This window comes from Nuphar pumila, chromosome 15 (genome assembly GCF_984573655.1).
Source record: "Nuphar pumila chromosome 15, dmNupPumi1.hap1.1, whole genome shotgun sequence".
Lineage (NCBI taxonomy): Eukaryota > Viridiplantae > Streptophyta > Magnoliopsida > Nymphaeales > Nymphaeaceae > Nuphar > Nuphar pumila.
The window spans coordinates 24,879,589-24,894,124 of NC_143263.1; the positions used below are offsets into that span (position 1 = coordinate 24,879,589).

Genomic DNA, 14,536 nt, shown 5'->3' on the forward strand with positions numbered 1-14,536 from the left:
AAATAATGGATCCAGTGTGAGCATAGGGTTTCAGAATTAGAATCCCAAGAAACACAAAGGTTGGTGGGCTCGTAACTCACGAAAAACCCAAAACACCTGCACTGAAATATATTAAAATATATATTTAAATATGGGCAGGGAAATGGCTACCCAAGGAAGGTGTTTATAACCCCCCTTGCCCTGCGTAGAAAGGATGAGATTGAAAATGTCTAATCCCCCTTGACAGCAGGCTGTTTCCCAAATCACCAATTTCATTCTCTTCTCCCTATTTCTCTCTTCCCTCACTGCGCACACCCTCAATCCTAAAAACCCAACAGTAACAAGAAGATTTCAAGTCTCATAACCTGCTTAATTGGGCAAATCATGCATGCAAGTAAAATATATCTCCAAATGAAACTTAATGATTCTTGTAAAAGTCACACAGAAACCTCCTCGATCTCTTCTTAAAATAGCACTCGCAAAGTCCATAATCAATGCATGCATCTCAATAACAACCACTTATTGAACAAAGGGAAAAATAAGGGTGAAGGGGAGAAAACAACTATACAACTTACAAGATTCTACAAACTCATGTTTGACAATTGATGATGCCTATAATGAATCAGAAAAACGTGAAGCACACGTGTGTTTCTGGTACTTTCTGTATCAACAGTAATTTCTCAGGTAGTGTTGTGTATTATCATACAGAAACTCTTGTACATCCGAGAGAACACTTGGCTCCAACTCCTGGTGTGGAAATGCTGTGGATGACTTGGGCACTAGAGCAGTCAACACGGAAGGATATATTTACAGTAAAAGGAACATCTTGAAAAAAATCCTACCAGTCCTCAAACCATTCAGGAGTTTTTAGATCACTCATAACTGTAGATGGAGATATGAAGGGCAATGAGCAGTCCTCTGCATGGTTTTCCATGTAATAATCTATTCGAGATATAATTTCTCGAGGAACAGGAGACAGACCTTCCTTCATTCCATCCCAGTCAACTCCATTGAACCATTGGTGGTTTTTTACTGAATCAGCGCCCTGGCTGCCAAGTCTTAAACTTGGATCAACTTCCAGTAGCTGGTATTTTTAGAGAAAATAAAGCGAGATTAGTTCAGAATGAGAATACATAAAGAATCATGTATGCATTTTCTGCTACAGTAGCATGAGTTGTATATCATGAAGATGCAAAGAAATATAAACCTTGGTGATCAGGTCAACCAGCTCCATACTAAACGTATGAGGAAGAGTCAGCTGTCCTTTTGCAATCTTGGCAAATGTGTCAAGTTCACTCTCTCTCCAAGAACCAAAGGGCATTTCTGCTTGCAACATAAAATACATCAGTGTACCCAATGCCCACCTGCAGTGAAGACCAATAGAAAGAAATGCCAGCATCGAATTAGAATGTATCCAACAGGAAAATTGGCCAAATCTTTGGAGGTAAGAACATATCAATAACAACAATATTTTTTATTAATAATAATAATCACATGAAAAAAAGTAAAGGAATAAAAAAGAGACCAGGATCTAGTTGGATAAAGGTTGAACGAGAAAAAAAAATAATAATCACATGAAAAGACCTTGTGCACCAAAACTTTAAAGTGACAAGTTTTCAAGATCTTTACAAGACCATGTAAATATCCCCTTGGAACAGTTCTTAACAAATATGGCTTAATCTTTGGGTGGTTAATGGTTGTGGAATGGAGCATAAAGTCACATAACTATAATTCAATCATTTATATATTGATTGTTTGAGAAACAATTGCGCATTCATAACTATAAATATGAATAACATGGCTACGTATGATCACATAAAGTAGTGTACAGATATATGCATGCCTGACCATGTGAGGCAGGCAGCTCGCATGTGTGGGTGCATGTGGAAGGAGGGGGAGCTCTTTTCTTTTCTTTGATTCTTTTCCTTCTTTAGGTAGCCAAGCATAAGATACCCAAGGTTTCAAACCCAAGACCACTCAGTTAAGATAGTAACATGCAGTCCAACGGGTGGATTCCAGGATGGAGAGAAGGGGATTCTTGTGTAGATATATTTGGTGCATATGAATCATAAGACGTGTTAGTGTGCTATTTCCCTCTAATGTTATAGAACAGTATCATGAAATTATGTTAGGGGTTGGATATGAATTTTGTTGAGTCAGGTCAGGTCAGGTCAGGTTAGTATAGTCATTGTGGTGGCTGGACAACCCGGAACCCAAGATGGGATCCAGTCCAATAATGTGTTGAATGAGAGTTATATTATACTCGTAATGAGAATTCTCAAGAGTGGTTGGTGGAGGCATCTTCTCATCTTCCCCCTCAAAAAAGAAGAATCAATCAGTCTATTATCTCCAATTCTCTCCATTCCTTCTCAATTCACTCATGCCCCCATCACACCTAGCATTCTCGCTACTCCATTGCTTGCTGGACTCAATGCAGGACAACCGAGAGGTACGTGAAGCATAATTGTATAGTAATTTCCCCTGCTTAACCTGCTTCATAGTGATCAGCCATCATGAATCAATCGCTGGGAATTCTAAGAAATTGAGCAAAAGGCTTGCAACAGTTATTACTATTTGCTGGCAGCCTGGCAGCTAATATGCTTAAAAAAATAACATGAGGGCCATTATGTCAATTTTTCAACATATAGTCCTAGCACTACTATGGTATTCTAGTACCATTAATTGGAACAAGAATTGGATAAGATCGTGGATCCTATTTGGGATCATGACCGTGGACCTTATGGATCCTGGCATGGAATGTGGGCTCATAGTGAAGTCCTAGGACGTTATTCTTGTATTGTGAATCACTGTAACCCATACAGTTATTCAATTGATTAGGAGCAGATTTGCAATTTTGCCATTGTATTCTTATTATAAAAGAAGTTATAATGGTAAGTCCAGCCATAATCTCACTAAGGGCTCTTGGACTTGGCTGTAAACTCTGTCTCCTCTCTCTTCATCTTCTCACCTTCTTTCCATGGTTTACATGATATTAAAGCAACTTTTTACAACTAGGAAAGGTAACGATCTGGTGTAGATCTCATCAAAGGGTCTCTCTTCATCTAAAGGTATTTCTTCTCCTCTTTTCCCAATCTTCATCTTTCTTGATTCACAAATATTTTTTCCTATTTTTCCTAAACTTTCTTCTTTCTTCATCTCTTTTTCTTCCCTTCTTCTCCTCTCCTTTCTTTTCTTTTTATTCGTCAATCAGATCTGCAAATCAGACCTATGCTTTCTCTTCCATAAAAAAAAATGTGTGACATCAGCAACTGCATGCTAATGTCCTGCATCTCCAGCCTGAAAACCAGTCCTGCAATCCCTCTTGACCAGCTGCTATTTCTCTTACCATGGTCCTTTATTATTTATTCATTTATTTTCATTTTCAAAATAAAAAAGGAAAAATCCTCATTGTCTAATTCATTTGTGATTTCCCCTTGTAACAGCTACCTCAAACACCTCATTCTTTAATTTCTTCCTTTTTATGCATTTGGTTCCTAGTTTGAAAAAAAAAAGCAAACAGCCTCATTTACTCGAGGCCACGATTTGATGGGGCACATCAACAGGGCTGATCCACACCCGTTGGAAGACCTTGTAAACACAAAGCATGATGAAAAAGGAGGTACTTGGGCAATCATAATCCCTGAAACATATCACATGGAATACATGTGATCAACAACTCATTGTGTATGTTACTTCTATTTTATCATAAAGGGTTCCCTTAGTCTCCTTTAGATTGCAATGTAGTTGAACTCTGAGATTATCTCCATAAGATAATGTTCAAGTTTCCATCTCCCATGCATGCATCTGAATTGGACCCTTCAAGGAACCAAGAGAGATGCAATGCCTATTAAGGATTTCTTTTGCAGAATTCATGTTCATTCATACCATCCGGCTGCCATTCATCATGTTGTTCCTGATGAAGATTTGATCTACATCACTCTCAATGGACTTTGTGATGAGTATCAGAGCGTCATTACCATGGTTGCCAGTTGAGGAAGCGGGAGTGGGAAGCGATACGGGAAGCGGGAGCGGGAAGCGAGGCACTTTCAAAATTTTAGGAAGCGGGGAAGCGTGGGACCACTTAGGAGCGATTCGGGAAGCGTCTCGGAAGCGACCTAGGAAGCGTCTCGGAAGCGACCCAGGAAGCGTCTCGGAAGCGAGGGGGAAGCAAAAAAAATAAAAATAAAAAATAAAAAATACAAAAAATTTGAAAAAACAGGGGAAGCGAGGGGGAAGCGTGGGGGAAGCGTGGGGGAAGCGAGGGGGAAGCGTGGGGGAAGCGTTGGGGAAGCGTGGGGGAAGCGCGCTTCCCATTAAAGGGAAGCGCGTCCCCCATTAAAGGGAAACGCGTCCCCCATTAAAGGGAAGCGCGCTTCCCAAAAAAGGGGGACGCTTCCCCCCACGCTTCGGAAGCGCGACGTTTCGCGCTTCCGAAGCGCGCTTCCCTTTTTAGCTAGGCGCTTCCGGTAACTCTGGTCATTACCTCTTTGATGGTTCGTGATCCATTACCTATGATCAGCTGATATTGATCCTTCTGCAGTATGAAACAATGTTTTATAGTCACATGCAAAAAACATAGTTTTGAAAGACTCTCATGATGTCGACAAGGTCATGGTTGATGTACATTTGCTCAAGGTAGGAGATGGATTAATTAATATAGTTGGTCACGATCTGTTTCATACCTCGAATACCTATAGAGGTGGCAAGCTTTATTTTGCACCTACTACTCGATTCAGGGTCACACTTTTGAGTAATTTCTGGTATTATCCAGGAACTTCTGAAGGAATACATCTCGCAGCCCTGTAGCTTGAGATGTGAGAAAACCTCTTTAAGTGTTGATAGCTATGTCACATGGGTACGGGTGCGAGTGCGGGTATGGAGGGTACGATATGGCAAGTTCAAAAAATGTGGGTATGGGGACACGGTATATCAGATTATAAATCAACCTCATTTAGTCCTGAACCAATTTTAAAGGAAAGAAAAAGACATTTTAAATGTAAAATAGGAGGGGTAAAATAAAATTATTTTAAAAACAAGGGGGTATTTAAAACTTTTGTGCTTTCATTTTTAAAGGGGAGGGCTACTTTGTAAACCCTCCCACCAATTCTCTCTCGATGCGAAGAAGAAGAACGAGAAGGAGAGGAGGACTCATACCCCTGCTCTCTCTCCCTCTCTCTCTTTCTCTCAATGCGAAGAATGAGGAGGATGACCCCATACCTACTCTCTCTCTCTCTCTCTCTCTCTCTCTCTCTCTCTCTCTCTCTCTCTCTCTCTCTCTCTCTCTCTCTCTATATATATATATATATATATATATATATATATATATATATATATACACACAAAAAAATGAGCAAGAGAAGAAGACAAAGAAGCAAGAAGTAGGTACCCTTGTTTCTCTATTCTTTCTTTCTCTTCTCCTATCCCTCTTTCTCCTCCCCTCCTGCTTCTCCGACTGCATAGGGGAAGACGAAAGAGAGAGAGAGGGGGAAGAGGAGAGGCGAGAGGAAGAGGAGACAGAGGGGGATGAGGGGAATCGAAAGAGAAGGGGAAAACATAGGGGAAGCTGAGAGAGGGAGAGAGAGGGAGACAAAGGGGGAAGGCGAGAGGCGAGAGGGAGAGGGTGACTGAGAAGGGGAAGACGAGAAGTGAGAGGGTAGGGTTTGGCAGAGAGGGTTTGACCGAGGTCTTTTTTGTTAAAAGGGTCGGGTCCGTGTTGGACTCGACCCGACGCAATGCAGTACCCGACCCACCCGCGGCATACCTGCACTGCGACGCGCACCCACCCCTGTGTCAGTCAACATAGGTATGGCACCCATTCAGTCGTGTCGTTGTTACATAGGTTGCTAGCAATGTTGTCAAAAACATTGAGGCATAGCGAAGCGCTCCACAAAATATGGAGGCATAAGCCTCGGGGCATAAAGCATAAGCCTCAAAAACACATTTTTAAAAACTTAAAAAGAAAAACTTAAAAATATCTAAAAACATAAATAAATAAAATAAATGTTGTCTTGATGAAACAACATGCAATAAGAAATCAGAAACCTCAAATAAATACCAAAAGATATAAGAATAATATGTACAAATAACATTAATGAAGCAACTAGATCTAACTAAGTAAATAACAAATTAAATATGAACATCCAATGAAAAATTAAGTAACAAAATAATAACAACCAAATTCTTCAACATCATCATATAATGCATATTAGCATTAACAACCAAAATTTAATGTAGCTACTTTCTAAACTTAAAAACTTTTATGTTACTTTTTTTGTCATGGTCACGTAATATTTTGTTGGTTTGATATGTACTTTTATTTTGAACATTGCATGATGAAGTGAAGTAGTGGATTATGTTAATTTTAAGTTTATAGTTTAGAACTTTATAGCTTATAATTTACAGTTTAGAACTTTATAGCTTAAAAATTTAATCATATCTCTATGTAATCTTTGAGTTTATTGATTTCTCATTTTCTATGATGCAGACATCACAAGATTTACAACAATCACAACATCAAATAACAAGTCATTTGATTCTTTCATTGAAAAATGTATGCTTTTTAATCAAATTTATTTGTTTTCTTAATGCATTATTTAGTGTTTGCATGCATTTGTCAAATGGTTGTAACAAGAATGTGAATTATGATCTTCTCTTGATGTATTATTTTTTAAATGCTTGACAATTGCAATATAATGCATTTGTTAGATAATTGCAACTTATATTATTTATTGTCTTAGATACATGTTTTATTTTGTCAATAATGACATAAATCAAATTTTTTGATAAAATAAAAATATATAATTATATTTTCGCTTCCCTTTCGATTCTTATTCGCTTCTCACTCGAATCCTATGTAGCTTCCTTCTTCGCTTCCTAGGTCGCTTCCGAGACGCTTCTAGGTCGCTTCCGAGATGCTTCCTGATTCGCTCCCAAGTTGTCCCGCGCTTCCTGCTTCCTAAAATTTCAAAAGTGCCTCGCTTCCCGCTTCCGCTTCCTGTATCGCTTCCCGCTCCCGCTTCCTCGACTAGCAACTCTAGGTAGATATGTAATTTTTCTATGTATCCTTATTGTAAAAGAAGTTACAATGGGACATCTAGTGTTAATCCCATTAAGGGCTCTCGAACTCGGCTGCAAACTCTCTCTCTCTAATAATTCACTACTTGGCTTGTTGTTGCACACAAGCACCTTACATGAGCAACAGACTTACCAAAAAAATGTGCATAAATATTAGGTATTACAAGATAGAAAATAAACCTGCTAGATGTTTGCATGCAAGAAATGGTACACATGCATAGTTGCAAAATAGTTCGCTATTGTAAAGCAAATATTTCATATGAGAATACCTGGATGCTTTATACATGCTCAGATACAAAGCATATTTCTTGGTAGTATTATGTGGTCTCTAAATTGACATGGCATATTTCTCTGCAATATTATGTGGTGATCTAAATTGACAGGAAAGACATACTTTACAAATACCTGTAGTCAATATGCATTATCGGTTTAGTATACTTGGTGTATCTATGTAAACCACAGCATTACTTTACCATGTCTTATACACCTCATGCATGCACAAAGTTGCTTACTAAAAGCAAGTGTACTTACCAGTCAGCAGCGAAACTGTGACCCTTGCCTTGAACTATTTCTGGGGCCAAAGAATCTGCCATTCCACATATGGTGAAGGTTCTTTCACTGGATAATCTTTTCCCAAATCTGAAATCAACTAGCTGGAACACATGAAATGAATCATTAAGCATGTCATGGGTAAACCCTAGCCCCAAAGAATGGACCAATTTTTTTTCACTGCAAATACGAGGCTGTGATGACCATGACAAAGAGATTAGAAACAGACCTGGAGATGACCAGTCCAGTCAAACATTAAAACATCAGGCGACACTCCCCTGTAAAGGATACCATCCTGGCATTTTAGAAAAGCATAAGATATATGTATTAGCAGTTGTCATGCACAATATAAAGTCAAACACCAAAAATGCCTAACCTTGTGCAGTTGCTCTAAGGAAACAATGACAGAAGCAGCACAAAAACGAACTGAAACTTCATCTAGTGGGGTATGAATTATTGAGGATAATGTACAAGTTAGGCATGTATTCAGCAACAAGCCGACATAGTATTCATCAGCACAAGTACATAGAACTTTTGGTATGCATGGCACACAATTAAAACTCTTCATAAGATCTTTCTCCTTCAAGACCTGTGATTCCCTTCCAAGGAGGTTTATCCTTGCCTTTGAAAACCTCTTCAAGCTCAGGATATTTTCTGACAGTCAATCAGTTTAAAAGGAAATCCATCAACATAGATCCTAGACATTAAAATCATCATCTTCATACCTGAGACTTTATATAGGAAAGAAGCAGAATCATTTTCATACCTGAGACTTTACAAGAAACAAGTCCAATATCACTGCAATCTGTTGAATACACACCAGCTCGCCATTCCTGTTCAGAAAATACTATAGCTGATTTTAGGTACCTGGCCCCAGAACTCGGAAGAATGTTTCATCTATGGCAAGGAAAAGCATCTTTCAAAACGATACTATGTCTCTATTTACCAGATCAGCAAACTGAACATTTGGAAAGCTTTTATTATCTATGCTTGTGGTTGGTTTCATGGAAGAACCTAAATAATGATCTCTAGACCTGAAAGCAACAAAAAAGTGTGGAAAAAGAATGGTGTATAAGATAACACAGAATATGGACAAAGCTCCCACTTGCATCTTTCAGGTCACATCTAACAATATCGTACATGAAATAAAAAAGAAACAAACACAGAAGACATTAAATCAAACTGTTACATACTTGCAATTGTCTTGGGGAAGCTTAACCAATGGTCCAACTGCAGAATCAAATTTGTCCTTTGTGATGACTTCACAGACGACATTACCAATTGCAACTGCAGATAAAGAGCCAACATGTTCGCCAAGAAGCGTCCATTCACCAAAATAGCTTCCCTCCTTCTTAATCAAATGCCCACTATTACTGTGATAATTATCTGTCCAGTCAAGATTCTCCAGCAGAAGACTCTGTGCATTTCTAGTTTTTATAAGATCTGCTTCATAAGACAGCCTCACCTGTCCTTTTTGTATAATATACAATCCAGACAGATGCTCATTCTAGAAAAGAAATAACCAGCAATCAGTTTGATCGATTACTCTATAGTATCCAAAGCGAAATTAAAGTAATATAGACAAATCAGCTTACAACGATTAGAATTCTTAGCTACTCTGGCAGTCACTAATTCGGATGATCAATTTTAAGAATGCAAAAGACGATGGCTACACAACATCTAAAATTTTCACATGTATAAAAGCACATGTAACAGGAATTCATGCCAAAAAAAATCGCATACGCAACAAACAGATTGTGTAACAGGCATGGATAGATTTTACAGTACAAGGAATATGTAACTCTGACATGCAGATTGAGAATGACAACAATATTGCCTTGCAGGCTTCACAAGCATCACTTTTTGGTTCTATTGTGTGACCATACAGTTACTTCAGCTCATATAGCACATAAATGAGGAGAAAGTCTCATATGAGCACTTAAAGCTTTTAATGGGCTTCTTAGGTGTTCATTGTTCCTCTAACTCTCTACCTATATCACATAGGTGCAGATACAGGTGCGGGCAACACGGCAATATCAAAACACACACACACACATGTATGTGTGTGTGCAATATATATATATATATATATATATATAGAGAGAGAGAGAGAGAGACAAAACTGGACATGGTTAGGTTAACCAAATATACTTTTGGAGAGAAATGAACCTCAGTTTGGTTGACTTCACTTGACACAAAGGAAGTCGTGTCCAAGTGTCGCACCTGTATCGGTGTGGGTGCGGGTGCAGGTGCGGGTGCGTTGCCCTGTTAGAAGAGTCCATGTTACATAGTCTCTACATAAAGGATCAAGGTTGAGACAGACATTACAGAACCCTTCTCATGGAAAGATGCTCCGGTGTTACATAGTCTCTACATAAAGGATCAAGGTTGAGACAGACGTTACAGAACCTTTCTCATGGAAAGATGCTGATCCACACCATACAGATATGCTGAAAAATACCTGTTTCTTGCATCTGGTAACAGTCAAACTAGCAGGCCTTTTGCAATGGGAAGGATAACATCTTGTGACCATCCCCATCGCTAGTATTTAGTATAACATATTTTTTCCTTCTGGAAGTAATAACTAATAACTTTTGAAAGAAAAATGAAAACTCTCAGAAACGTCGAAAGAAGCAAATGCTTGCATCAAAATGTGGTTCAGCATACAGGGTGTCATCCAGCCTTTTCTTATCCTTTCTAATTTATTTTGATGCTTCTGTATTTATCTTCAACTTCAATCATTATATGTTCCTAAAAATGGGGAAAAATTAAGCCAAATATATCAAGACAGACAAGATACATTATTAAAGTAGTTCAGAAAGGAAACTACAGTCAACAATACATGGACCATGTCAGAAGATTTCTTGACAATAACCTTTTATTTACATTTGAGAAAAGAAAAACCAAAGTTCTATAAATGCATAGCAAATTTCCTGATTACAACACAGCAAACCTTATCAATTATTGTCTGTCCATCTGAGAAGGACACCTCCATGAGAGAATCCACTATATGACTCAACTGTGTGATTGTCAGCTTTGAAAGGAAATCTACAGATCGAAGCAACTTCAAGGCTGACAAATTAGAAAATTCTGACATAAGTATTAATCGGAAATCTTCTCTTTTCAAAGCCCAGAGTGTCCCTTTTGTCACTGCCCGCACAGATGCTTGAAGGGGCTTATTATACCTGCTTTCAATGGACAAATGGAACTGTTAGTTAATTGACAATAGCTTTGGTGAAAAAAGAAGAAAAAACAAATGAATTGAAATTAGGAAAGAAGTTATGTACATCAATGCTAATTCCCCAAAACATGACAACTTTTCAGCAGTATAACGATGCAAAACCCTGCCCGCCTCTTTTTCATCAGTTTTCCCTTCCTGTCATTTCATATAAGCTGTTACAGGCGGCCAGAGGAATTTTGCAGCAAACAAGCATTTCAGATTTTGATGGTCCTAGCCATATCAGCATAAACATATAGAAAAATCATAGATAATCAGTGAACAACAATTGATCAAAGACATACAGGAAAGCCTATGATTTTGCTAGTTGAAGCATACCACTAAAGGCTGAACAAAGCTAAAAGGCAGATTTTTTAATGAAAAAGAAACAACAGGACAGAAAGATGAGAAGCACATTCTCCAACACCCACCTGAGAGGCGAAAACCTCAAATTCTCCACTGCCAACAACGTAAAAGCAATCTCCCTCCCCCCCCTAGAATTACATACAGAGATTATGACTTAAAATTTTGACATCAGAATAATGTAATAGCATTGGATGACAAAATTTCTTGAGAGAATACGGGATACTAACCTGCTGCACGACAATATCTCCAGATTCCACCTCAATCCTTTGCATGCATTCTAACAGAACGTGGCGCTGAGAATCAGTTAACTTCCTAAATAGGAAATGGTCACTTAGTGCTTGTTCAATGTGTGCCTGAGGAGGTCAGGTAAAAACACATAAGCAAGTCAATATTCATTAGGAAATTAAGAGCTAGGAATAAATAAAAATATGAGTTTAAAACCATAAATGGTGCCTTTGGTGAAACATGTTCTAGACTCTACATTTTTCCTTTTTTTTAAGTAACGTTGTTGAGAAAGAAAAGAAAAAGTAGTAATACTTCTTCTTCCCAAGTTTTCCTGTGAGGCATGGATGGAGAGACCCAATTATGTCCATTTTCCAAGGAGCACTCAATGGCTCGGAGACGAGCTCGTGACAAATCATGCCTAGCACGATGGTTTCTCGAATTCCAATTCACAGGTGATGGTGATTCAGACCCTGTCACTTCTCTGACTTGTTGCAAAGGTTTCATGCCAACATCTGTAGTCTTTTGAACCATATCTGTCTGAAAACGAATTTAAGAATATTAATCCACATCCCTGCCTTCACAGATAAACTCACACAAAATAGCAGTTAACTAAGATAGAGAAAAGAAGAGAACAGCACCAACATACATTATTGAAACCATTGATGTGCACAACAATTATTGTAATGTCATCAGTACGAGTTTCATACTGCAACCATAATCGATAAGATTCAGCAACAATTGCAGCACATGCATCACGTGGATCTTTGTACTTTGCAACCTGATGATTTTGGTTGAAGAAGACGCAAACATTATTAGCATATATATACAGAAAAAATCATAAGAATATACATAGAACTATTAAGGCATGAACAGAACATCTGAGACATAAACATGAACCAGTTCCACCTGAAACTCAATTTTTTCCATTGTAGCAACATTGAAGTAACTAAATGCAAAAAAGAAGTGAAGAAAGGTGAAAGAAAGCAATTATTAAAAAGATGCATTTGGAAACAGAATATATAAAAAAGAGATAACATGAAAAATACAGGGGAAAGAAGCTCTTGAGAAAATTGTGGCAAAAATAAAAAAAATCTCAACTTGGTCGAGCCCATGATTATTATAGAAGGAAGAAACTGCTTCACATTCAACCAGTAAAACAGATGCTAACAGTTCAGAGAAAACAAAACACAAATTTGGCAAATAAAAATCTGAAATTCTGAACTTTGGATAGAAGCAAATTCAGTTTATCAAAATGCATCATAGCATGCAAGTTTCTTTATTCATTCAGAGAGAGTACAGAGATTCTCCTTACCATGTCAACTACCATTTGACTAGAAAGAAATTCAAACACCCCATCGCTTGCAATAACAAAGAATGGATGATTTGGTGTTAGCTCTACCACAGAGATCTCTGGAGTAGCAACAACTCCAATAGTCTCTGCAACTGAATCCCCAATACTCCTCGTGAATGCAGTACCTGGAAACATGCCATTTGGCACCCATAACCTTGGAGGGTCGCCATCATCATCTTCCTCACTGCCCCAGCACTGCACATCAGGATTCTTCAGGCCTTCAATTTGATCCAGTGTGAGAACTCTAGCCCCACAATTTTTCACCCTAGCGATCTCATCTGCCCGAAATGGCGTCTGATCAATTGAGAGATCAACTGCAACAATCTCTTTCCCTCTCCTCTCAGCGATCACAGCCCTAGAATCACCACAATTAGCAACATAGAGTGTTGTCCCTCTAACTAACACCGTTATGGCTGTAGTTCCGCTCATGCTATCATCCAAAGCATCAGCTTGCAGTTGAGAATTAGTAAGCAAGAAAGACGAGTGGAAAGCCTCGACAGCATTGGTCCGGAACTGGCACTCCCTGAGAAAATTCTCGCACAACCTCCTCTTCACAAACTGCGAGCACTGAGCCCCGAATTCCCCGTGCCCATCAAACACCCCAAAGAAGTGATCGCTCTCGCTCGTCCCAAAGGGCGTATGGATGCAGAAGCTATCCTGATTCGCCTTATCCAACGCCTCTGGGTAGTAACCCCGCTGCGAGAGGTACGAGTACCTCAACTCGAAGGCCCCGTCGATGACATGGACTGACCGGGAACCATCCGGCGGAAGGAATTGCGCTGAAACCCTGGACAGCCTCGCGATGCCTAATTCTGAATCCCGGTTCCTCGAAAAATGCCTCAACTGATCGATGCGCTCCTCTTCCCCATCTGAAGAAGAGCTGGGCGGTGCATTCGCTTTAACATTTTTCCCATGTTTCGATGAAACACAAGGTGAAGAAGGCTCCCGGCCCATGCAGTTCCTAGAATTCACACACCCCATTGCTCCTCACAAGAAACTAAACCCCAAACCTAATCCCAACAAAACCATCGAAACCGAATCAAACCACACCATGATCCCCACTCAACTCCTTGAATCAAAGCACAAAGAATGCCCCTTTCACACCAAATGAAACCCTAACCCTGAGAGTGACGTTCTCACAAAACTGAAGCAAACCCTAGCCCGATTTCTACATCAAAATCAAGGATAAATGGTTCAGATTCAGTGAGGGAGCTAACGACTCAGCAAGAAAAATCAAGAACTCCAAATCAAGAACATATCCGGAAAAGAAAAAGAGAAAATCGAGAGAAAAAGAATGAATGGAGAAGGAGGGTACCTGTGGAAGGAAGAAGAAGGAAGAGGAAGGGGTGGGGATCGGTACGAAGCAAACAAGCTCACGGTAGCGAAGATGCAGAAGAGGATGAAGGAAGCTCGCATCACAGTCACCACCACACTCTCCACCCTTAAAAACGGAATTCTCTTTCTCTTTCCCCCTTAAATTTTACAATTTTTAAATTAAAAATAAAAAAATCGCCGGTTACGAATCCCGCTGCTCCTTTCTCATACTCTCAGTCAACTAAAATGTACATTTTTCAAGGGTTTGACATTCAGTAATGGACCGAAATTATGCTCTGACGTTACCTTCTCACACCCCTATTTTGTCGTTTCTACAGGGGCCTTTCCGGCTTTTACGCGTTGACGTATTTGCCCGTTACGTGGAGTTACGAGGAGCGTGACATAAGGGATTTGGTTTCACCCTAAATGACTAAAGTGCTCTTGCTCATTTACCATAAAGA

General features: G+C 39.2%; 1 protein-coding gene across 1 annotated transcript; it reads right to left on the reverse strand.

Annotated features, from left to right (window-relative positions):
• Positions 1–503: 503 nt before the first annotated feature.
• LOC149814855 (protein phosphatase 2C and cyclic nucleotide-binding/kinase domain-containing protein) lies at positions 504–14,211 on the reverse strand. Its single transcript, XM_089988268.1, has 16 exons — positions 14,077–14,211; positions 12,723–13,929; positions 12,057–12,188; positions 11,723–11,947; positions 11,413–11,538; positions 11,251–11,313; positions 10,890–10,978; positions 10,556–10,787; positions 8,796–9,109; positions 8,549–8,636; positions 8,369–8,435; positions 7,979–8,256; positions 7,832–7,897; positions 7,585–7,706; positions 1,187–1,343; positions 504–1,063 (listed from the first exon to the last, which is right to left on the reverse strand). Exons 2-16 carry the CDS (start codon positions 13,740–13,742, stop codon positions 818–820), a joined length of 3,225 nt encoding a protein of 1,074 aa, XP_089844394.1. The 5' UTR covers positions 13,743–13,929; positions 14,077–14,211; the 3' UTR covers positions 504–817.
• Between the last annotated feature and the right edge of the window lie 325 nt (positions 14,212–14,536).

Coding starts and splice junctions, on each gene's coding strand:
- LOC149814855 (XM_089988268.1), bottom strand. CDS start 13,742: ATGGGGTGTGTGAATTCTAGGAACTGCATGGGCCGGGAGCCTTCTTCA. Junction 8,257..8,368: donor TGTTTCTTGTAAAGTCTCAG/GTATGAAAATGA, acceptor ATTGACTGTCAG/AAAATATCCTGAGCTTGAAG. Junction 1,344..7,584: donor CACAGTTTCGCTGCTGACTG/GTAAGTACACTT, acceptor TCTTCACTGCAG/GTGGGCATTGGGTACACTGA.